General features: G+C 35.2%; 1 protein-coding gene across 1 annotated transcript in view; it reads right to left on the bottom strand.

Moving 5' to 3' along the window:
* The window catches only part of HDX (highly divergent homeobox), a 227,238-nt gene that overhangs the window by 160,822 nt on the left and 40,375 nt on the right, over positions 1–26,041 (bottom strand). The window contains exons 2-3 of the mRNA XM_045995799.1: positions 25,417–25,563; positions 18,158–19,273 (exon numbers count right to left, since the gene is read on the bottom strand). Coding sequence (XP_045851755.1) covers positions 18,158–19,273; positions 25,417–25,563 — 1,263 coding nt within the window. The remainder of the gene's footprint in view (positions 1–18,157; positions 19,274–25,416; positions 25,564–26,041) is intronic.

Genomic DNA, 26,041 nt, shown 5'->3' on the forward strand with positions numbered 1-26,041 from the left:
TCTTTATCCATTCCGCTGTTGATGGACACCTAGGCTCTTTCCATAGTTTGGCTATTGTGGACATTGCTTCTATAAACATTTGGGTGCATGTGCCACTTCAGATCACTACATTTGTATCTTTAGGGTAAATACCCCGTAGTACAGTTGCTGGGTTGTAGCTCTATTTTCAACTTCTTGAGAAACTTCCATACTTGTTTCCAGAGTGGCTGCACCAGTTTGTATTCTCACCAACAGTGTAGGAGGGTTCCCCTTTCTCCACATCCTCGCCAGCATCTGTCATTTCCTAACTTGTTAATTTTAGCCATTCTGACTGGTGTGAGATGGCATCTCACTGTGGTTTTGATTTGTATTTCCCCGATGCCAAGTGATGTTGAGCAAGATGGGACCAGGGAGGGAGACAACCATAAGAGACTCTTAATCTCAAGAAATAAACTGAGGGTTTGCTATAGGGTGGGGGGTAGGGATAGGTTGGCTGGATTATGGATACTGGGGAGGGTATGTGCTATGGTGAGTGCTGTGAATTGTATAAGACTGATGATTCACAGACCTGTACCCCTGAAGCAAATAATACATTATATGTTAATTTTAAAAATTTTAAAAATACATTAAAATTTTAGAAAAAAAGATTACAGCAGAAATAAATAATATAGAAACTACAAAACAATACACTTCCTCAATGAAACAAGGAGCTGGTTCTTTGAAAAAAATTGATGAAATTGGTAAACCCACAGTCACAGTTGGCGGAAAAAAGAAAGGACCCAAATAAATAAAATCACTAATGACAGAGGAGAAATAACAACCAACACCACAGAAATACAAACAATTATAAGAGAATATTATGAAAAACTAATGGCAATAAATTGGAAAACCTGGAAAAACTTGATAAATTCCTAGAAACATATAAACTACCAACACTGAAACAGGAAGAAATAGAAAACTTGAACAGACCAATAACCAGCAAAGAAATTCAATCAGTAATTGAGAATTTACCAACAAAAAAAAGTCCAGGGCCAGATAGCTTTATAGACGAATTCTAACAAACATTTAAACAAGAGTTAATACTGTTTCTTCTCTATTTAAAAAAATAGAAATGGAAAGAAAACATCCAAATTCAGTCTATGAGGCTAGCGTTACCCTTATACCATAACCAGATACATAAAGACTCCACTTAAAAAGAGAACAATAGGCCAATATCCCTGATGAACATGGATGCAAATTTTTCAATAAAATACTATCATATCAAATTCAACAGTACATTAAAATAATCATTCACCACGATCAAGTGGGATTTATTCCTGGGCTGCAAGTGTGGTGCACTATTCACAAATCAGTCACATGATACACCACATTAATAAAAGAAATTATAGGGGGGCACCTGGGTGGCTCAGTTGGTTAAGCGTCTGCTTTTGGCTCATGTCATGATCTCAGGCTCCTGGGATCGAGCCCCAGGCATGGGCTTTGTCCTCTCCCTGTGCACTAGCCCCCCCATCTTGTGCTCTCTCTCTCTCTCAAACAAAATCTTTAAAAAAAAAAAAGAAATCATAGGAACCACAGGATAGGAAAAACCGATAGCTAATATCAATCTCATTTGGGGACTTTCAAACCATACTTTCAAGAAGGGATAGATTATCTCAACTGGAAATCAATAAAAAACAGATTTGTACTACAATATAGACCAAATGGACCTAACAGACCTATACAGAGCATTGTATTTGACAACAGCCCAAATACATTCTTCCTAAGTGCACATGGAACATTTTCCAGGTCAGGTCATATGTTGGACCACAAAATATGTCTTAGAAAATTCAAGGAGACTGAAATCATACCAACTATCTTCTCTCACCACAATGGTATGAAACTGGAAGTCAATAATAAGAGGAAAATTGTAAACTCACAAATACATGGAAATTAAACAACACTCTCTTGAATAATCAATGGATCAATGAAAAATGTAAAGGGAAAAAAAAATCCCAAGACCAACTAAAAGAGGACTACAACACTCTGAAATATACAGGATGCAGCAAAAGCCATTTTGAAAACAACATTTATGGCAACAAATGCCTATATTACAAAACAAGAAAGATCTCAAATAATCTATTTCTATGCCTCAAGGAACTAGAGAACGAACAAACTGAACCCAAAGGTAGCAGATGGAAGGAAATAATGAGAAGAATAGAAATAAATGAAATAGAAAACAGGAAAATCAGAAAAGATGAACAAACCTAAGAGTTCTTTTTTTAAATGACAGATTTGACAAGCCTTTACTTAGATTAACTACAGAAGTGACAGTAAGTCCCCAAATTAACAAAATTATAAGTGAAAACTACTTACTACTTACTACTGAAACCACACTATGTGAAGGGTAATAAGAGACTACTATGAACAACTATACACTAAGAAACTGAACAACCTAGAATAGAAAAATTCTTAGAATCATACAACCCACCTAGAATCAATGAGGAATAAATGGGAAAATTACTCATAAGGAGACTGAACCTATATTCAGAAATCTTCCAACAACAACAACAACAACAATTAAATTCCCAGGACCAAATGACTTCACTGATAACTTTTAGTAAACATTTAAAGAAGAATTAATGGCAACTCTTCTCAAAAACTTCTAAAAAGTCCAAGAGGAGGGAACATTCCAAAACTCATTTTATATGGGCAGCATTACCCTGATAGGCAGAAAAGGGCACTACCAGAAAAGAACATTACAAACCAATCCCTGATAAATATAAATGCACAAATTCTCATTAAAATACTGGCAAAACAGCAAGGATAGGAAAAGATGTTTAATATTAGTAATAATTGGGGCGCCTGGGTGGCTCAGCGGGTTAAAGCCTCTGCCTTCGGCTTGGGTCATGATCCCAGGGTCCTGGGATCCAGCCCCGCGTTGGTTTCTCTGCTCAGCGGGGAGCCTACTTCACCTCCCCCCTGCCTGCCTCTCTGCCTACTTGTGGTCTCTGTCTGTCAAATAAATAAATAAATAAATAAATAAATAAATATTTTTAAAATATTAGTAATAATTACAGAAACGTAAATCAAAACCACAATGAGGTATTGCCTCACATCCACTGTAGGGGCACTTAAAAAAAAAAAAAAAAAAAAAAACATTTGTTAGGATGTGGAGAAACTGAAACTGTTGTGCCTTGTTGGTGGGATGTAAAATGGTGTACCTGCTATGGGAAACATTATGGCAATCCCTCAAAAAAATTAAAAATAGAATTACTGTGTGATCCAGCAATCTATCCCCATTGTTTGGTACGTATTCAAAAGTATTAAAAAGCAGGATCTTGAAGAGATATTTGCCTGTTATGTTCATTACAGAATTATTCACAATTAGCTAAGAGGAGTAAACCAAATATCCATCTTTGGTTGAATGGATAAATAAAAATGTTGTATAGGGGCACCTGGGTGGCTCAGTGGATTAAGCCGCTGCCTTCGGCTCAGGTCATGATCTCAGGGTCCTGGGATCGAGCCCCGCATCGGGATCTCTGCTCCGCAGGGAGCCTGCTTCCTCCTCTCTCTCTGCCTGCCTCTCTGCCTACTTGTGATCTCTCTCTCTGTCAAATAAATAAATAAAATCTTTAAAAAAACAAAAATGTTGTATATATATACAATGTATATCTGTATACCTTGTAGAGAGTCGCCACATTCTATACGGATGAACCTTGATAACTTTATACTTTCTGGAATAAACCAGTCACAAAAAGACAAATACTGGGCGCCTGGGTGGCTCAGTGGGTTAAGCCGCTGCCTTCGGCTCAGGTCGTGATCTCAGGGTCCTGGGATCGAGTCCCGCATCGGGCTCTCTGCTCGGCGGGGAGCCTGCTTCCCTCTCTCTCTCTCTGCCTGCCTCTCTGCCTACTTGTGATCTCTCTCTCTCTCTCTGTCAAATAAATAAATAAAATCTTTAAAAAAAAAAAAAAAAAAGACAAATACTGACCGTATAATTCCACTTATATGAAGAAGCTAATGTATTCAAACTCATAGAAACAGGAAGTAGGATGGTGATTTCCAGGGGATAGTGGGAGGAGGAAATGGGGAATTGTAGTTCAATGGGTATAGAGTTTCAGTTTGGGAAGATGAAAAAATTCTAGAGATCTGACACATAACAGTGTGAATAAAATTAACAATCTGGAACTGTACCTGTAATAATAGGTAATATGGTGAATTTTATGTTACATTTTTTACCACAATTGAACAACAACAATAACAAAACACATGCAATAAGAAATAGATAAACTGAGTAGTCCTATATTGAAGAAATTAAAATCCCACACTGTAAACTCCAGGCACAGATGGCTTCATTAGTGAATGATCACACTTACATGTAGTGTCTAAAATATAAAACACAACCCCAAAGAAAAAATATGATATTTGTGGTTATCAGAGGTGGAAGTAAGGGGAGTAGGGTATTGGAAGAAGGTGGTCAAAATATACAAACTTTCATTATAAGACAAATAAGTACTAGAAATGTAATGCACAGCATGACTATAGTTAAAGTTGCTGTATTGGTATATTTGAAAGTTAAGAGTGTAGTCCCCAGGGATTCTCATCTCAAGGAAAAAAACTTTTGTTTGTATCTATATGAGATACATAAACTTCTTGTAATACTTTCACAATATAATTGAAATAATTAATGTTGAACACCTTAACTTTATACAGTGCTCTATATAAATTATATTTTAAAACTGAAAAAATATATATACAAAATAAACACCAAAACAATAAAAGGAAAAGAAAATCAAACACTGCAATACTCCATATTAATAGAATAAAATTTAAAAATGTACATGACTATCTCTTAAAGTGCAGAAATAGCATTTGACAAAAATCCAACACCTTTTCATGATAAAAGCCCTCAACAAACCAGGAATGAAAGGGAATTTCCTCATCCTGATAAAGTGTATCTACACAAAATCCACAGTTAACACCATATTTAATTGGGAGAGACAGAATGTGTTCAACCTAAGGTCAAGAAGACAAAGATATCTAGTCTTACCAGCTCTATTCAAACTAGTACTGAGGTTAATTAGCAATTAGTCAAGAAAAATAAAATGCATTCAGGTTTTACACAAGTAAAATTATCTGTGTTTTTAGATGGCATAATTGTATATATAGAAAACCTTAGAGAGTCCACTATTGTCTATCATAATACTTTAGTTCAGCAAATTTTCAGGATATAAGTTCAGAATACAAAAATCAATAAAAAATCCAATAATGAACTAGGCAATTCCATTTAAAATAGCATCAAAAAAGTTATATACTTAAGAATAAATTTAACAAAAGAAGTGCAAACCTTATCTACTGAAAAGTAGAACACATTGTTAAAAAACTTAATCAAAATTTAAAATGTTCCTGTATAAACAACAATTCCCTTGAGAAAGGCAAAACATGAGAGAAAATATTTGCAAGTTATATCTCTAATAAGGACTGATGTAGAAAATATGTAAATAATTGAACACTTACAATTCAGAAAGAAAAAAAGTAAACAATTGAAAAAAAGGACCAATTATTTGCAGACATTTCCAAATAAGGTATTCAAATGGCCAACATGCATATCAAAAGGATACATCATTAACTATTAGAGCAATGCAGATCAAAAATTCCATTAGATATTTTATAGCAATGATAATGGTTATAATCAAAATGCCTGACATAACAATTACTGATCAAGATAGGGAGAAACTGGACATTTTATACAATGATGGTGGAAGTTTGAAGTGGGACAGCTACTTTGGGAAAAAGTTTGGCAGTTCCTCAAAATTTTAAGCAGAGATTTACAATATGAATTAGAAATCCACTCCCAGATATATTCCCAAAAGATTTGAAAACATGTCCACACGAAAATTTGTGTATGGATACTCCCAGCAGCATTACTCATAAAAAACAAATGTGGAAACAGACCAAATGTCCATTAACTAATGAACAGATAAACCATACATGCTATATACACACAAGTGAATATCATAGAGAAATATAAAACATTATAACTGAAAGAAGCTAATCGCAGAACACCACATATTGTATGATTCCATTTAAAATAATATCCAGAATAGAGGTGCCTGGGGGACACCTGGGTGGCTTAGTCAGTTAAGTGGCTGCCTTCAGCTCAGGTCATGATCCCAGGGTCCTGGGATGGAAACCCACAGCAGGTTCCCTGCTCACGGGGAGGCTGTTTTTCCCTTTCCCTCTGTCTGCCACTCCCCATGCTTCTGCTCTCTCTGTCAAATAAATAAATAAAATCTTAAAAAAAAAAAGGATAGAGGTGCCTGGGTAGCTCAATCTGCCTTCAGCTTTGGTCATGATCCCTGGGTCCTGGGATCCAGCCCTGAACTGTGCTCTCTGCTCAGCGGGGAGTCTGCTTCTCCCTGTCCTTCTGACTAACCCCCATGCTCATGCTCTCACCCTCTCCCTCTCTCTCTCTCTCAAATGGATAAATTTTAAAAAGTCTTAAAAAAAGATGTAAAATAATATCTAGAAGAGGTAAATTCATAGAGACAGAAAAATGATTAGTGACTGTCTAGTGCTGGGATGGGGGTTTTGGCAGGCTAATGGATAGGTAGTTAATTTTTGAAGTGATAAAATATTCTTTTTTTAAGATTTTATTTATTTATTTGACAGAGAGAGAAACAGTGAGAGAGGGAATACAAGTTGGGGGAGTGGGAGAAGGACAAGCAGGCTTCCTGCAGAGCAGGGAGCTCGATGTGGGGTCCTGGGATCATGACCTTAGATGAAGGCAGACTCTTAACCGACTGAGCCACCCAGGAGCCCTGAAGTAATAAATTATTCTAAAATTAGGTTGTGATGCTATTTGAACAACTCTCAGAAAAAAAGACACAACTGTAAATTTTAATGTGTGAATTATATACTATATGAGTTTTGTCTCAATGAAGTTTTTCAAAAATGACCCCTGCTAACCACACCCATTCAAAACATATTATTATTATTTTTAAGTCGAATATTTATCTGAGAGTTATTTTACAAAGTCATTTATTACTGACCTCCACTTTTCTCAGATCACAATAGCATTTGTATTGGTTGATTTTAAAGTTTATACAACATTAAATTTTCAAATTTATTCTTAAAAATACACTGAAGTGCACAAGTACTTGTAGAAAGTTGGAGTGCACTGTGAATGCACTTTCACTGATGAAGATGCATTGTACTTATAAAGTATCTTTTAAAGAGTCATTAAAGGTTCTTAGAAACAAAAAACAAAAACAAATAAAGGAAACTGAAAGTACTCTACTACTATTAACTCCTGAGTCCTTATGAAGTCCATGAGAGATGGAAATGCAGTTAATTGGTAGGCCACAATAATAACTGTATTTATAGCACCAGTCTCCCAAAATGCTCCATTATCTTCACATAAGTGATCATCAATTATTAATCTTTAATCAGCACAGTATTCTTACAAAAAATAGATGAACTGACATAGAGATATCATAAAAAGTAAATCGCACTTTGGAGACCAATATGGTCACAATATGGCCCCAAAGGAGTGAAGTTAGTCTAGAACATTTTGTTTGTTTGTTTAAGATAGAAATGGAAAGGGGAGAAGCTAAGATCATAGAGTAGTAGAAGAACCCTAGGCTTGACTCATCCTTTGAACACAGCTAGATAAATATCAAATTATTCTGAATACCCAAGAAATTGATCTAAGGACTGACAAATAAACTGCACAACTAGAGGGAAAGAAGAGGCAATGTCATGGAAAGTAGATGTGGAGCTGTGATTTGGAGGAGAAAGAGACTGCAGGTGCTGCAGAGGGGAGGGAGCCCTAGTCACAAGCAGGAGAGAGAGAGAGAGAGAGAGAGAGAGAGAGAGAGAGAGGAATGTACAAGGAAAACACTTCCCCAAAGCCACTGATTAGGGGAAAAAAGAAGGGCCGATTTTCCTAGGTTTTTGTAACTTACAGGGCTCAAAGATGAATTTTAGAGGTCCTCAGTGTGGCTGGTATGGAGGCCTGAGGGTACCACAGTGCTCCTGGAGAGAAGGCAAGAAGATAGCCTGGGGGCAGAAGGCACAATCTCAGGATTCCATGGGACACACTGGTTGAGATGGTTCTCCCTTCTTGGAGTGCATCTGAGAGAGACGGCATTGCCTCTCCTGGGACAAAGGAGCTGCAAGATGCCTTTCCCTGCCTCAGCCCTTAGCATAAGTACAGAAACACCTGCCAAGGGCAACTAACCTAGATACTGGCTCTTTAATGTGCTCAACTTCAAACCCCATTCCCTTGTTCTTTGGTGTAAATCCCTTCTGGATCAAATCTGCATCAGTCCCAGCACAGCAAGACCCTCCCCCAGAAGACAAGTGTGGGTTGTCACCACACCAGGTTCCTAAAGTTTGGAGTTTTAAAATTCAGCCTGCCTGACTAGGATTGAGCCCAATGTGTACTGTGCTGCTCCAGGCAAACAAGCAACCCAGACACAGACAGCATGAAAGCAGAAGTCTGAAGGTTGACTGGGATTCACGAGGGGAAATGTTATTTCTTTTGGGAGGGTTTCCTGGACAGCAGCAAGTGCAAACTCCCCTCTCCAGGAGCTAAGGGGATGGCTATGCCATTTATGGCCCCATCCCCCAGCATAAACTAGCTACAGTAAACAGCATGGTGCCAACACTGGCTGAGTGGTGACACCAAGCACTCCTGCCTCCTGCACTGTCCTGGTACTGCTTTTCTTGGGCAAGTGTGCCTGGGAACCAGCTGAGTGGGTTCTAATGTAAGAAGACATACTCCCAAATGCACAATGTTCACTGACCATAGAGTTCTAAAAAGCTTCAGCTCTAGTAGACATAGCATCAGGAGTCTTTTAACAAGAGGATCAAAGCATACCTAGTTAAAACCTGCTACATGCTGGCCAAGATCCAAACACTCCCCACTGAGTCAAGGAGAAACTCTGCAGAGGACTAACCTGAGGGATAGAGTAGCCACAACACAGCAGCAGAGTGCACACAGCATACATCAGAGACACCTGCTGAAGCACCAGGCCCTGGATAGTATATGACCTCTTCTTCACAAAGCCATTACCCATAGGAGCAGGAGACAACAGGATTTCCTAACACAGAGAAGACAGAGATCTAGACATAATGCCAAGAGAAGGAATTCATCCTAAAAGAAAGAACAATATAAAGTCATGGCTAGGATCTAATCAAAACAGATATAAGTAATATATCTGATATACAGGGTGGGCTTAAGAAAAGCATCAAAAACACTATGTAGTCCTTTACTGCAGAGATAAAGAGCTAAAAACAGATTAGGATGAAATGAAATGAAAAAATGCAATAACCTAGGGGCACCTAGGTGGCTCAGTGGGTTAAGCCTCTGCCTTTAGCTCAGGCCATGGTCTCAGGGTCCTGGGATTGAGCCCTGCATGGGGCTATCTGCTCAGCGGGGAGCCTACTTCCCTCACTCTCTGCCTGCCTCTCTGCTTACTTGTGATCTCTCTCTCCATCAAATAAATTAAAATCTTTTAAAAAAATGCAATAACCTAGATTTGAAACCAGCTGGATATAATGATCACAAGGATGGAAGAAACAAGGAAAGAATAAGTGATATAGAAGACAGAATTATGGAAAGTAATGAAGCTGAAAAAAAGAGGGAAAGAAAAATCTTGGATCATGAAAGTACACTAAGGGAACTCAGTAACTCCATAAAGAATAACATTCATATCACAGAAACTCCAGAAGAAGAACAGCAGGAAAAGGGGGCAGAAGGTTTATTTGGAGAAATTATAGCTGAAAACTTCCTTAATCTAAGGAGGAAAACAGACATCCAAATCCAGGAGGTGTAGAGAACTCCCATCAAAATCAACAAAAGCAAGCCAAAACCCAGACATAGCAAAGTTAAATTTGTGAACTAGAAAGAAGAAAATCCTAAAAGCAGCAAAGCAAAAAAAGTCCCTAACTTAGAAGGGAAGACAAATAAGGTTAGCAACAGATTTCTTCAAAGAAATATGGGAGGCAAGAAGAAATTGGCATATTATTTTTTTTAAAGTGGCATATTACATTCAGCATGTTGAATGGAAAAAATAAAAAACTATGCAACCAAGAATACTCTAACCAACAAGACTATCATTCAGAAGAGAAGGAGTGATAAGAAATTTCAGAGAAAAACAAAAATGAAAGGAGTTTGTGAACATTAAACCAGCCCTTCAAGGAATATTAAAGGAGATTCTCTCAGTGGGAAACAAAGACCAAAAGTGACAAAGACTAGAAAGGAACAAAACAAAAATCTCCAGAAACAACAAAACAAGTAATAAATGTCACTAAATTCATAGCTATCAATACTCTAAATGTAAATGGATTAAGTGCCAGAATGGATAAAAGAAACGAGACCCATCTATATCTATATGCTGCCTAAAAGAGAATCATTTAGACCTAAATACACATGCAGATTGAAAGTGAGGGGACATAGAAAGATTTATCATGCAAATGGACATCAAAAGAAAGCCAAAGTAGCCATATACATATCATACAAACTAAATTTTAACCCAAAACTGTGACAAAGGATGAAGAAGTGTAGCATCATAATAAAGAGGTCTATCCAAGAAGATCTAACAATTGTAAACATTGATGGACCCAAATTGGGAGCACCTACACATATAAAATAATAATAACCATAAAGGTATCATTGATAATAATACAATAATGGTAAGGTACTTTAACACTCACCTTACATCAATGGACAAATTGTCTAAAAAGAAAATTAACAAGGAAACAATGGCTTTGAATGACACTCTGAACCAGATGGACTTAAGAAATATATTCAGAACATTCCATCCTAAAGCAGCAGAATACACAGTCTTTTCAAGTGCACATGGGACTTTCTCCAGAATAGTTAACATACTGGGTCACAAAGCAAGCCTCAACAAGTAAGAAAAAATTTAGAACATAGCATGCATCTTTTCTGAACACAGTGCTATGAAACTTGAAGTCCACCATAAGAAAAAAAAAATTGGAAAGACCAGAAATTCATGGAGGAGAAATAACATCCTACTAAAGAATGAATGGGTCAACCAAGAAATCAATGAAGTAATAACATAGAAACAAATGAAAATGAAAACATGAAGTTCCCCAAGATGCAGCAAAAGTGGATATAAGAGGTAAGTATGTGGCAATATAGGCCTACCTTAAGAAACAAGAAAAAATTCAGATAAAGAACCTAACCTTACACTCAAAGGAGCTAAAAATAGAACAACAAATGAAGCCTAAAGCCAGTATAATAAGGGAAATGATAAAGGTTAGAGCAGAAGTAAATGATATAGAAACAAACAAAAAGAGTAGAACAGATCAATGAAATCAGGAGCTGATTCTCTGAAAACCTTAATAAAACTGACAACGCCCTACCAGACTCACAAAAAAAAAAAAAAAGAAAGAAAGAAAGAAAAAAGAGAGAGAGAAAGGACTCATAAAATCACTAATGAGAGAGGGAAAAATCACAACTTACAACACAGAAATACAAACAATTATAAAAGAATGTTATGAAAAGTATACACCAACAAACTGAGCAATCGGAAAGAAATGGATAAATTCCTAGAAACTCACAAACTATCAAAACTGAAACAGGAAGAAAGAGAAAACTTAGACGGATAACTAGCAAAGCAATTGAATCAGTAATCAAAAATCTCCCCAAAAGTCCATGGCCAGATGGCTTCAGAGGTGAATCCAACCAAACATTTAAAAAAGAGTTAATACCTACTCTCAAACTGTTCCAAAATGTAGAAAAGGAAGGAAAACTTCCCAACACATTCCATAAGACCAGTATTACCCAGATTCCAAAACCAGACAAAGACTCCACAAAGAAAGAGAACTATAGGCCAATATCACTGATGAACATGGATGCAAAAAAATAATGAATTACTAGCAAAATGAATCCAACAATACATTAAAAAAAACTCCAACTGGGATTTATCCTGGTTTGCAAGGGTGAGTCAATATTCACAAATCAACGTGATACTTCACATTAATAAAAGAAAGGATAAGAACCTTATGATCCTCTCAATAGATGTAGAAAAAGCAGTTGACAGTGTGCAGCAAAAAAAGGATAAAAACCCTCAACAAAATGTGGCTAGAAGGAACATACCTCAACATCATAAAGGCCATATACAAAAAAACACAAAGCTAATATCATCCTCAATGGGGAAAAATTGAGAGCTTTTTCTCTACGGTTAAGAACAAGACAGGTATTGGCCACTCTCACCACTGTGATTTAACATAGCACTGGAAGTCCTGGTCTCAGTAATTAGACAACAAAAATAAATAAAAGGCTTCAAATCAGCAAGGACAAAGTCAAAGTTTAACTATTTGCAAACAAAATGACATTCTATGTAGAAAACCCAAAAGACCCCTCAAAAAATTGCTAGAACTGATAAGCAAATTCACTGAAGTCACAGGATACAAAATCAACATAAAGAAACTTGTTTCAGTTCCATATACCCATAATGAAGCAGCAAAAAGAAAAATCAAGGAATTGATCCCATTTACAATTGCACCAAAAACCATAAGATACCTAGGGACAGACCTAACCAAACAGGTAAAAGATCTATACTCTTAAAAGTGTAAAACACTTATGAAAGAAATTAAGGAAGACACAAAGAAATGGAAAAACATTCCATGCTCATGGATTGGAAAATCAAATATTGTTAAAAATGTGGATACTACTGAAAGGACTCTATATCCTTAATGCAATCCCTATCAAAATACCACCAGCACTTTTCACAGCATGGAACTATCCTAAAATCTGTGTGGAACCACAAAAGACCATGAATAGCCAAAGCAATCTTGAAAAACAAAAGGAAAGGTGGAGACATCACAATACCAGATCTCAAGTTATATTACAAAGCAGTAGTAATGAGGACAGCATGGTACTGGCACAAAAATACATATAGATTAATGAAATAGAATAGAATAGAGTAGAAATAAAATAGAAAACCTCAACATGAACCTACACTATAATGTCAGCTAATCTTCAACAAAGAAGGAAAGAATGTCCAATGAGGAAAAAATTCTCTTTAACAAATGGTGGGAAAACTGGACAGGAACATGCAGAAGAATGAAACTGGATGACTTTCTTTCACGATACACAAAAAATAAGTTGAAAATGGATGAAAGAACTAAATGTGATAAAGGAAACCACCAAAATCCTGTAGGAAAATGCAGACCACAATCTCTCTGACATTGGCCATAGCAACTACTTACTAGAAAGGTCTCTGGAGGCAAGGGAAACAAAAGCAAAAATTAATTATTGAGACTTTACCAAGATAAAAAGCTTCTAAGCAGCAAAGGAAACAATCAGCAAAACTAAAAGGCCATCTACAGAAGAGGAGAATATATTTGCAAGTGATATACCTAATAAAGACTTAGAACATACAAAACTCAATCTATAAAGAACTTACAAAACTCAACACCCAAAGAACAAATAATCCAGTTAACAAATAAGTAGAAGACATGAACAGACATTTTTCCAAAGAAGTCATACAGGTGGCCAACAGACACATGAAAAGATGCACAATATCACTCATCATCAGGGAAATAAAAATGAAAACTAAAATGAGCTATCACCTCACAGCTGTCAGAAATATTAAAATTAACAACACAGGAAACAATAGATGTTGGTGAGGATGTAGAGAAAGGGGAGCCCTCCTACACTGTTGGTGGGAATGCAAGCTGGTGCAGCCAATCTGGAAGAGTATGGAGATTCTTCAAAATGTTAAAAATATATCTACCCTATGATCTAGCAATTGCACTAGGTATTTACCCAAAGGATACAAAAATACTAATTTGAAGGGATATATGCACCCTGATATTTATGGCAGCATTATCAACCATAGCCAAATTATGGAAAGAGCTCAGATGCCTATTGATGAAGGCATAAAGAAGAAGTGGTATATACACACAACGGAATAATACTCAGCCATAAAAGGAATGAAAACTTGCCATTTGCAATGACATGGATGGAGCTAGAGAGTATTATTCTAAGAGAAATAAGTCAATCAGAAAAAGACAAATACTGTACTATTTCATTCATATGTGGAATTTAAGAAACAAAGCAAATGAATATGGGGGAAAAGAGAGAGGCAAACTGTAACAGACTCTTAATTATAGAGAACAAACAGGGTTGCTGGAGGGCAGGTGGGTGGGGGGATGGGTTAAATGGGCAATGGGTATTAAGGAGGACAATTGTGATGAGCACTGGGTGTTGTATGTAAATGATAAATCAGTAAATTCTCCACCTAAAACTGTTATTATACTGTATAGTAACTGGAATTTAAATAGAAACTTGCAATTACCAAAAAAGTGTATACAAAATGAAATAAACTGGCCTGTAAAGAAAAAAATTAGAACTGAACTTTAGTATCCTGACATAGCCACCCCCTGACAGTTTCCTTACTACCACTTCAACCCTTAGTATGGTATTCCCAAGAGGATCCAAGACAGAGCTTCCTTTCAACATCCTCTGGGAGTCCTTCAATTGTACTCACTCACCTAGATCGCTTGGAACTAGACTATCTTCCAGGAATAGGACCTCAGCTCGAAGATACCTGGTGTGACAGGAAGAAGAGGCAGATATCTCTGTTATATAGTCCTAAAGTCAGAAACTAATAAGAATTGCTTGTATTTTTATAGAAAGTTGCCAATATGGTCGTAAGTTCTATTTTTCTAAGTCCTCACCTAATAGTAATATAACTTGGTAATAGAACTTCATCAAAATCCTATAGAATAACTACCATAGACTGGATGTTTGTACTTCAGCTGAATTCAGATGTTAAAAACTAATCCCTAGTGCGATGGTGTTTCGAGGTTGGGCTTTTGAGAGGTGATTAGGTCATGAGAATGGAGCCCTCATGAATGGGATTAGTTTCCTTATAATAGCGAACCCAGGGGGCTCCCTTGTCCCTTCTGCCATATGAGGACACAGTGAAAAGACTGTCATTTATGAATTAGGAAACATCCCTTTACCAGATACCGAATCTGTCAGTACCTTGATCTTGGGCTTCGTGGCCTCCAGAACTGTGAGAAATAAATGCTTGTTGTTTAATCTACCCAGTCTATAGTATGTTCATTATAGCAGCCCAACTGGGCAAGACATTTTCATGGACTACACTTCCTCAGGCTTCTTTGATTTCTCCAGTTCTCAACTAATTAAAAGAAAGGTGGGGCAAAGTAATGCCCCAAGGGTTCTCTGCAAACACCCTTTACCATACTGTCTACAGTCAAGTTGGAAAAGGTCCGGTATATTATATATAATTAAGTACATCGATTATGGTAAAGTTGATGGCTAATCTCCAGTCTTTTTCCGGCCAGGCCTACAGCTATTTCTTCTTCAGCTACCCTGTGATAATCGTGGACTCTGCAATATTTTACTTGAAACTGAATGTAAAGGAGACATGGACTACCAGAACCTCATTACCTTTCCAACTACAACATTAAAAGTTTAAGAACGTTTATTTGCCAGGGAAGACACAAATAGCCTTGCACTGATTGTGATATAATTATGTCACAGCTTTCCTGTGAAATGGATATTATTAGCCACATTATACAAATGAGGAAACTGTTATACAGAGAAGTTGTGTCACTTGCCTGAGGTCACGCAAGTGGAAAGTGGCAGAACCTAAATTTGAATCCAGGTCTATTGGGCTCTAAGTCAATGCTCTTCATTGTTACGTCAGACTGCCTTTCTTTTTTTTTTTTTTTTTTTTTTTTTCCCTTTTTATTAATTTTTTCAGCGTAACAGTATTCATTCTTTTTGCACAACACCCAGTGCTCCATGCAAAACGTGCCCTCCCCATCACCCACCACCTGTTCCCCCAACCTCCCACCCCTGACCCTTCAAAACCCTCAGGTTGTTTTTCAGAGTCCATAGTCTCTTATGGTTCGCCTCCCCTCCCCAATGTCCATAGCCCGCTCCCCCTCTCCCAATCCCACCTCCCCCCAGCAACCCCCAGTTTGTTTTGTGAGATTAAAAGTCATTTATGGTTTGTCTCCCTCCCAATCCCATCTTGTTTCATTTATTCTTCTCCTATCCCCCTACCCCCCCATGTTGCTTCTCCATGTCCTCATATCAGGGAGATCATATGATAGTTGTCTGCCTTTCTTTAAAGAGATTAGTACCCAGGACGCCTGGGTGGCTCAGTTGGTTAAGCAGCTGCCTTTCGCTCAGGTCATGATCCCAGCATCCTGGGATCGAGTCCCACATTGGGCTCCTTGTTCGGCAGGGACCCTGCTTCGCCCTCTGCCTCTGCCTGTGCTTGCTCTCTCTCTCTCTCTCTAATAAATAAATAAAATCTTTAAAAAAATTAAAAATAAAGAGATTAGTACCCAATTATTTGCTAAGTTTTATTACTTTCAAGAGTTTCTTTTATATAAAACAAATTTAATTTCTTTAAAAGTTTTGTCAGGAAAAAATAGACTATAAAAATGTATAGGTTAAGTTATTTTAAAGGGAGTGTTTGGCTTATGAAAAAATGAAAGTTAAACTGCCCTTTCAGGCTTCCAAATAAATCTAACACAGTTGAAATCATTAGACTGTATGATAAAGCAGAAAAAAAAATACACGATATATTTCTTAGTTGGAATACTGGTTCTGTATTGGACTTACTGGCTGTGTGATACTGGACAAGTTATTGTAATATATATATTAAATACCTTTATATCCAGAGTGGGCTACATGTCCAGAAGATTAAATGAGATCCAGTATATAAAATGACTAATGATGCTTGGTATGTGGAAGTCCCTCAACAGATGGTAAATTTTACTGTCATTAATATTACTAATAAAAACACTAAAGGGTATAAAAAGAAGTACAAAAGAGAAGGCGAATTAAAGCTGGTTTGGTGGAAGTTTTTTTTTTTTTTTTAAGATCTCAATGGTATGATTCAGTGTTACTTTAAGCATGCTTTAGGAAATAACAAACAGAAAAAATGAGTGGATTCTCAGTAATAAATGAATACTAATGATGATGATACAGCCCTCCTTTGTTAGGGTTAGGCACCGGAGAGATTCTTCCTATACTCTGTTTTGAAGCAGGGAGCTATAAGATGGGGGTGGGGAAGTAAGGAGAAACTGGTTCCTTATATTGTTTGAGAAGAGCCTGGAAGGACCTTAAGTCCAGATTAAACTTAAACACTGTGGCTGAGGTCCACAGCACAAAAGTCCAGCCAGTAGCAAGGAAAAACAGCAAACTTCCCTGTCCTATTCAAATTCTCAGAAACATATTTTTTCAGAGAAACCTAAGGTCTTGGTAGATGTTCGGGGGTGGGCTCAATGTTGAGATTATTTGCAGCACATCTAAACAACTGAATACATGAAATAGTGAAGAAACAACACTTATTTTCTGCACAGGACTAAAGTTGCTTTAAATTTTACTCTGAATGTCTCTTCCCTATAAACGCTTTAAAAACTTGATCAACATTCCACTTGATGTTTTAATAAAGCATTTACTTTTAGAAAAAGCATTTGTCTGAGTTACTGCATACTCTGACTTCTTAGCCACCATCTCTCAGGGAAATGACTGACTTGCTTTGCCATGTATCCAAAGAAAGCACCACTTATCTAGTGACAGCTTTCCAAATTTCAAGTAAAAACCATTACAGGAATAATCTATGTTAAAGGGGATGAGCCAAGTCACTTTAGTCCTATTTCGTGATGGGAAATGCCACACTTCCTAGAAAACTACTATTTCCTGATGGGGCGCCTGGGTGGCTCAGTGGGTTAAGCCTCTGCCTTCGGCTCAGGTAATGATCTCAGGGTCCTGGGATCGAGCCCCACATTGGGCTCTCTGCTCAGCAGGGAGCCTGCTTCCTCCTCTCTGTTTCTGCCTGCCTCTCTGCATACTTGTGGTCTCTATCTGTCAAATAAATAAATAAAATCTTAAAAAAAAACTACTATTTCCTGAACAAAATCATTTTAAATGTCAGGAGAAAGCTTCCATGATTATATTCCATGGAGAGAAACTCACCATTTTGAACATGACCAAGGAAGCACAAGTCTTCAAAGATCCCAAACCACCAATTTGAAGCAAAAAACTCTCAAATTACTTCAAAATAGGAGTTAAATGAGACAGGTCTCATGTTTAACTGGATATCAAACACAGCTTTTTATACCAAGCAAAACTTGTAAAAAACTTTTATAAAATAAATGCATACATTACCTGGTAATTGTTTTGGTTTTGTGACAACCTCAATTGGTTTGATGATGCAAAATGTGAAGAAAAATTACTCCGTGATGGATTTGTATTACTGTACATTGTAGTAGCTACTGTATGTAATGAGGTCCGTGGTGTCAAATGGTAGTCTCTGTTTTGATACAGTACATTGTCTGACAAATCTCTAATATTCACCATTTGTGAATTTGGCATATTTCTTCCTGGTCCAGGCAATGCTGTACTTTGGTTCTCTGTCCCAAGGGATCTGCCACTTTCATAAAATCTTGAGTAACTTGGTATCTGTGCTCCCATCAATGCCAACTCTTCCTCTTTGGCATACTCATCATCAGCATCTCCAGTCTCCATTGCAATGGACAAACAAGTTCCTTCTGCTGAACTAGGCTTCTGTGAGGCATTTCCTCCCAGAATTCTCTGGGGATAATCACTAACAGCCAATGAAAATACTTCACGGATTTCCAAGTTTTGTGTTCTACAGTAAGGGTCTCTAATAGGTGGCTTTTGCCCACATAAATTATGTGATGCTAGACCTGTGTGTTCAGGCTTATATGACCTTTGAATTCCAACTGGTTCAATTTTGCAAGGTCGGTGGCACACAGATGGCTTTTGAGGTACCATCATATCAGAGGCTTGCATTGAAGATCTTCCATAGTTCTTCTTTGTGTGACTGTATACTGAATTTCCAGCATTTAGCACACTTGTCTGTCTTGACAAGATAATTGTTTTTTCGCCTAAGAGCAGAGAGGCATTTTTACAGTGTGCTACTTGTCTTTGAACAGGAATGTGCAACTCAAACTCTGTATCACTTTTACTGGCCGTTTTCTGAATAGGAATTTTATATGCTTCTGTAAGTTGTGTATCTGAATGTTTGGTTGTCCCTTGCCTACTTGATGAACTTGCTGGACTGTATGTACCAGTTACAATGACATCATTATTGGCAGATGTCCAGGAAGACTGCTGGATTGAGGGTCGAGTGATGTTAACTACATTTCTGACTGTAATGTCTGGAGATGTCAAAGAGGTACCAGGAAGAGTTCCTGTTGTTGCTGCTCCTGATTCAGAATTCTTACTACTCATTTTCCTTCTCTTATTGCCAACCCACGTCTGTAATGATAAAAAATGACAAAATGGAAATGTTCTTAAAATATAGGAAAAAAACTTTCAATGTAATAAATTGTATTCTCATCTGTTGTAGAAGTAAGGCCTATACAAATTGTAAACACTACTTAAAAAACGAATGATGTACTGGGCGCCTGGGTGGCTCAGTGGGTTAAGCCGCTGCCTTCGGCTCAGGTCATGATCTCAGGGTCCTGGGATCGAGTCCCGCATCGGGCTCTCTGCTCAGCAGGGAGCCTGCTTCCCTCTCTCTCTCTGCCTGCCTCTCTATCTACTTGTGATCTCTCTCTGTCAAATAAATAAATAAAATCTTTAAAAAAAAAAAAGAATGATGTACTATATGTTGGCTAATTGAATTTAAAAAAAAGAAATAAAAATAAATAAATGAAACAAAAAAGATACAATAAAAGAAAAAGTAACTAAAGTATAAGGTTAGAAAATAAAAATAAAGTATAAGGTCAGATATGTTAAAGAACTTGCTCTTAATAAATATCTAAGAACTTTGAAAACAGAATCGAATTATTGTTTCTTTCCCCAAAATCCGTTCAATTAATCTACAGCAAGAATCCTAAAAATGTTTACATCCCTTGACCTAGTAAATCCATTTCTAGGAATTTATCCTTAAAATAATCATATGTGTATACAAAGTTTATATGCAATTATGCTCATCACATATTTATTTTTAATAGTGAAAGATTGGAAGCATACTAAAGTAGGATGTTAAATGACATTGGAAAATGCTCATAGTATTATTAAACAAATATACACTTGTGATCTTCAGTTTTAACAACTTCTGTTCTACAGATATATCATAACTTGGTTAATTTAATATTGCAAGACACTACTGGGTTATTTTTGGAATTATTCACTATTATAAACCATACTGAAATATGTCATTATATATGCATCTTTGTGCTAATGAATCATTAAACTTTATATCAAAAACTAATGATGTACTAAAAAAAGAAAGTGTTGGGCTTTTTGATACCTTCAAGATACCCTCCAATGTATGAGTTCTGATTTCTCCACACCCTCACCAACATCTTGCATTATCTTTTTGTAGTGTTTACTAGCCTAGGAGTTAATATAAGGTATATAATTTCTCTTTACATTTGAATTTCAATGGTTACTATATTATGCTTATCCATTAATTTTACTCATTTTTATATTGGGGTATTTATCTTTTTAAGTTTATTTATAAAAGCTATTTTTTACTAGAGATACAACACTGTCACAAGTTACAAATACTTTCCCCAGTTTGTCACCAATTTATGGTAATTATTTCCTTCTTCGTATTTTTCTCTACTAACCAAATTTTATATAGTAAATGTGCATTACTTTTATAAACAGAATAATCATTATTAATAAAAATAAGACAAGAGATTGACATTCAAGTTTTATTACAAAATATGTACTTTTATATAAGTAATCTGTTATAATGATCTTAGTAATATTACACTGAATAATGATTATACAATAAAAATATGCAATAAGAAATATTACATGCCATAATGTGATCAGTAAACCTTATAAGTATTTTAAAATGCATACCACAGTATAAACTGCCAAAACACATTAATCTATTACAAATTTTTTAAAAAATAAGTGAAAATATTAAATAAACTAGCCTTTCACAAACATGGTGCAGGGTGTATTTGGTTAACCTTTATGTGATGGGTTTTTATTTTATTTTATTTTTTAAGATTTTATTTATTTATTTGACAGACAGAGATCACAAGTAGGCAGAGAGGCAGGTAGAGAGAGAGGAAGGGAAGCAGGCTCCCGGATGAGCAGAGAGCCCGACACGGAGCTCAATCCCAGGACCCTGGGATCATGACCTGAGCTGAAGGCAAAGGCTTTAACCCACTGAGCCACCCAGGTGCCCCTGTGATGTGTTTTTAAAGACACACAAGAATTTCTCAGTTTTTGATGTTTATACAGTATACAACATCAATGTTGCTGTAATATTATAAATAAAAGCTAACATGTATTGAATCCCCATTATATGTTTTTATATATATTAGCTTCTTTGATTATTTTTTCTAATTGTATAAATGAAAAAAATTGATGTTGAGAAATATTAACTAGCTTATACAAGGATATCCTGTCAACAAGTGATGGAGCAATGATTCAAAATCAAGTCTACTTGACCTCAAAGCACATTCTCCTTCCACTATGGCAAGAAACTCCCAAAATGGTCATCCTTGTTGGCCATTTAATTTTTATACTTAGTATTTCTCTAACAAGGAAAATGTTCCAGAGATGTAGATGCTCTATTTTGCTTCACATGAAGCTGTGGGAATTTTAAAGTCACTCTAGTTTTACTAAACAGCAGAGGTGAGAATTACAAGCAAAGGGACAAATAAATGTAAATGTCAATGGAGAAGGAGGCAGAGTAGAAAAAGTGAAAGGTTTTAAAGTATATACTCAAAAGAAACATTTAAATAGAAATATTTTGGATAAATATAATTTCAAGGTATGGTCCAAAAAGGTGAATTTTACAAATATTCAAACTAAGTTACTGTATTATGGCTTTTCAAGTATGAAATTATGCATAGGAAGCATAGTGCATTTGTTCATAATTTTTAAAAATGTACAGTCATTACACTTAAAAACTTTCAAACTTAGTGAATTTGTAACATCTGAACTCAAGAAGTACTGCATCTGGAGGGCAGATCTGGGCAATATTTCTAAGAATACAAATAAATGTTCTCATTATGCTAAATACTTTAATGCAGAAAGTTTAAGAGTGATCTTAGTGAATTGCAAATTTATGGCTTACTTTAATAGTCTATATATATAATGAATAGTAATAAGTATAATGAACGGTAATTGCTCATATATATAATGAACTATAAAACTATCAAAATAAGCCATAAATTTACAATATATTTCTATATATAGTTACTTACAGTTTTAAATATTTACATTACATACTCATAAAAAAGTAAAATGCAGTAGAATATCATGTGTGTATGAAGCTCAGCTATCTGATAATCTCACTTGTCCAGAACACAGCCAACAGAGATAACACAGGATACATGGGCCTTGCTAAAAGCACAACCCTAAACTTTAAAACACACCTTCTCCTATTTTATATATGATTTCACCAAATCTGGTATTCTCATCTGTAACAAATTAGAAATAATAAGCAGACCATTGGTGACAGAAATTGCTACTGGAGGCAATTACATGGCACCGAAACAGAATGTTCATGAAATTTTGCTCACTAAAAAGGTCAAGGAAAAACATAAGAGAATTAATGTGAGAAATAATCAAATAGTTTGGAGTTCTTTAGTGAAGAAGAAAATCACCCCATATAGTTTACCATGTTATAAGCATTACCATTTTACAGCACAATGTAATAATTCATTTTCATAATGAAACTGTGAGTCAAAAAGTAAGGGTTCAATGACTTTCAATATTTTCCATTGAAGTTAAAATGAGAAAGTATATACTTAAGAAAAATTTTTAAAATTCTGAAAATAAAGAAAATTCATTGCCGGAGCATTCCCAGTAACTGAACTAAATTTTACTTAATTAAAGCCATTCAATTACAGGTGCTCATAGGATGTAAATTTACCAGTGCTCATAGGATGTAAATGATTTTCATTCCAAATGCCTCATTGGTTAAGAGAGAAAATGGGTCAAACAAAATTGATATGATGAGAATCTGGGGTCTATAACTAATAACAAAGCAATACTGCATAAAAAAGAAAGAATGACACTAGGTCATCAGTTCATAAAATTCTCTTCAGTTCTCTCTTTGAAATTCAGTCTCCACTGCTTTTCAGCCTTTTGGCTAAGATCAAATGAAATTCTGTCTCCAAACCTATTTTCCTTTTTCTATAACTCCTTCTTTGATTCTCTGTTCCTTTATTTTTGCATATGTTTTAGCCTTTTGAGTTTATTTTACATTGGGATCAGGTTTTTAGTACCATAAGATTTGAGTTCTGAGGAAAAACACAACAAATACTATATTAAAATAATAAAGAAAGGTCTCTTTCAAGTACAACATATACACCTAGGAAAATATTGAAGACAAGAGAGGTTATAGAATAATGAATCTATAAACAACTCCCTTCTCAGACTGCAGAAAGCAACTAAAATTGTGCTGGAATTTAGATTAGGAAGACTGAATTTCTGTACAATTTACACTCTTTTAGAGCAGAGAGAATGAATCTGTTTTACACAAGTCCTTAAAACTTAAGTAATATTTTACTTGTAAGCTTAAAATCTATGAATTTATTTCTGTCATTCTAATTGTTTGTTTTAGATTTCATACCATTTGGAGCATAAATATAAATGTTTGCATTTCAGCACTGTCAATATTCAAGTACAATCAAGTAAGTTATTGCAATAACAAATTGGAAACATGAACCATCACAAAGTACATAAGAAGCTGTCCGATAAGGCTTTTCACTTTTAAGTAATGATAAAATAAAAGGAAAAAGGAAGAAAAAATATGAGGAAAAAAGAAAAACCGTTACTCCAAAAAAATGAGTTTGTACTTGTAAAATGCAATCTTGTCAATCTGAAATATAAAACTTATTTTTACTAAGGAAATTAAACATTTTTCTATTAGATTTACTAAAGGGAAATAGGAACTTGAATATACCAGGACAACCTTTGACCTTAAAACATACTTTCTCTTATTTTACCAAATTTTATTGTATTATGTTAATTAGTTATAGTATTTATAATCGATGTTAATTATTATTTATTATATAACCATTATATCTAATACAATATATAATATATAATAGTTATTATATACTATAAAATCACATTATATGTATAAAATATGATTTTATATAAATATATTAAAATATAATTGTATGATAATAATCATATAAATATTATATATTATATAACCTATGATATAATAATATATATCATATAATGTGATGTATTATTATGATGTATTATTAATTATTAAAATATTAATATATTATATTAATATGAATATTTTATCAACTATTTATGGCACAATTTTACCAAATCTGGTACAAAAAAAATTAGTCTAGAATTCATAGTAAAGAAGAAATTTGAGCTGTAAATTCAAATAGGGAATTTATATCTACAAATAGAAAGAAGATATTTCTAGTTCTTACACAAATCTGAATATGATTGATCTCAGCACATAAAAACAGATATCATGTGATAATTCCGTAGAATTAGTATCATAATTCCCTGTTCAAAGGTGAATATATGCTTTAGTCTTTAAGAAATAGTTTTTCCAAAGAATTCTGCTTATCAAGAGATTTCTTTTATAATTAGGGTCTTTTGAAAGTTCTTCCAAAAGAAATAAACCTATAAACGGATGTCCTAGATTCTCTTTGACAAAGTAGGCTAATGAATGGATGAGAAAGTCGTCAATCTGTGAATCCATAAGTTTTCAAGCCAGGAGTATCTGTATCATGTTCAGACAAACATGAAAGGACCTATGTACTCCAATAAAATCTGTAACTAATTCTGTTAGATTTGTCTCTTCTCCTCTCCATCACCTTCTCATTGTCTTTAAAAGAAGTTTAAGAGCTCTGATTTTTACAGCTGAATAACTAAGGTTGTGAAAAAGGAAAATTTCCTCCCATGGGATTTCTTGTTTCTTACTCGTTAACTAACCCAATTAAGTCCATGCATTTTACTTAGGATAAGGAGTGGGTATTCATAAAAAAGGCCCAGTTTTCCTAAAAAAGCCCAAAATACTGAAGTCAAAAATGCCTGACAAAAAATTCAAATACACCAAGAAAATATTGGTGCACAATAGTCACCTGGTAAATGCCTGTGCTACTGATATAATTTTGGTGGGTTATCTCCAAATTAATCCTGGGTTTAAAGAAGGCACAGGATAAGCAACTAATCTTAAAAGTATTCATTAGTTCAAAGGATTGGGATTTTTTTAAAGCTATGTTTACAATGCAAAAGTTTTAGTGTTTTCAAGGTATTTACAGAAACAAATAATACTAAATGATTAACTCTATTTATTATTTTTTAAGAAAGTAGTATTTTTATACCAGGGAAATCAAACTATAACATTAGTGACTTCATACTCTGATAGTTTTTCTCATATGAAGCAATTATCACTTATAAAAAGCTATAAATTCAAGAATGACAGCCTCAATACTTACCCTGACTACACTGAAGTCCAGCTTAGTCTCCTGTGCACACTGTAATATGAGCTGAAAGCAATTTTTACTTTGATTTGTCATTCCATTTTCATAATAACGCTGTAAAATCCTTTGTTGTTCTACAGTAAATACAGAACGTAGATTCATCTAAAAATAAAAGAAGATACTCTGAAAATTGGAATAAGAGTTGGGTGTATGCAGAGTTTGCACGCTACCATTTTTTTGATACAGTTTCAGTGCTTCAAAGTTGCAAAATTTATTTAATTGAACTAATTCCCAGTAATGGGCAATAATTTGTTTGCCAAAGGGAAACAGGTTCTAAGTGACAATTATATATAATGCAAATGCTTATTAAGTTTGTTCAGAATAAGTAACAACTTTAAGGACAAAAAAAGAGAGAGGAAAACCCTATCTGGTTAGTGTCGATACATTGGGAAGTAAAGGTTTTTTCACTGAAATAAATATTTTTGGCTAGTAAAGTCAGAGATGGTGGTAGCCATATATTCATGGTCAGTTATCAACAGGAACACTCACTGTTCTTTGTCAAACAAGGCATCTGGCATAAGTCTTACAGCCAGAAACTGTGGTCCAAAACAAAGAGGTGCTTTTATTTTTCCTTTCTTGA

Source organism: Meles meles, chromosome X (assembly GCF_922984935.1).
Source record: "Meles meles chromosome X, mMelMel3.1 paternal haplotype, whole genome shotgun sequence".
NCBI lineage: Eukaryota > Metazoa > Chordata > Mammalia > Carnivora > Mustelidae > Meles > Meles meles.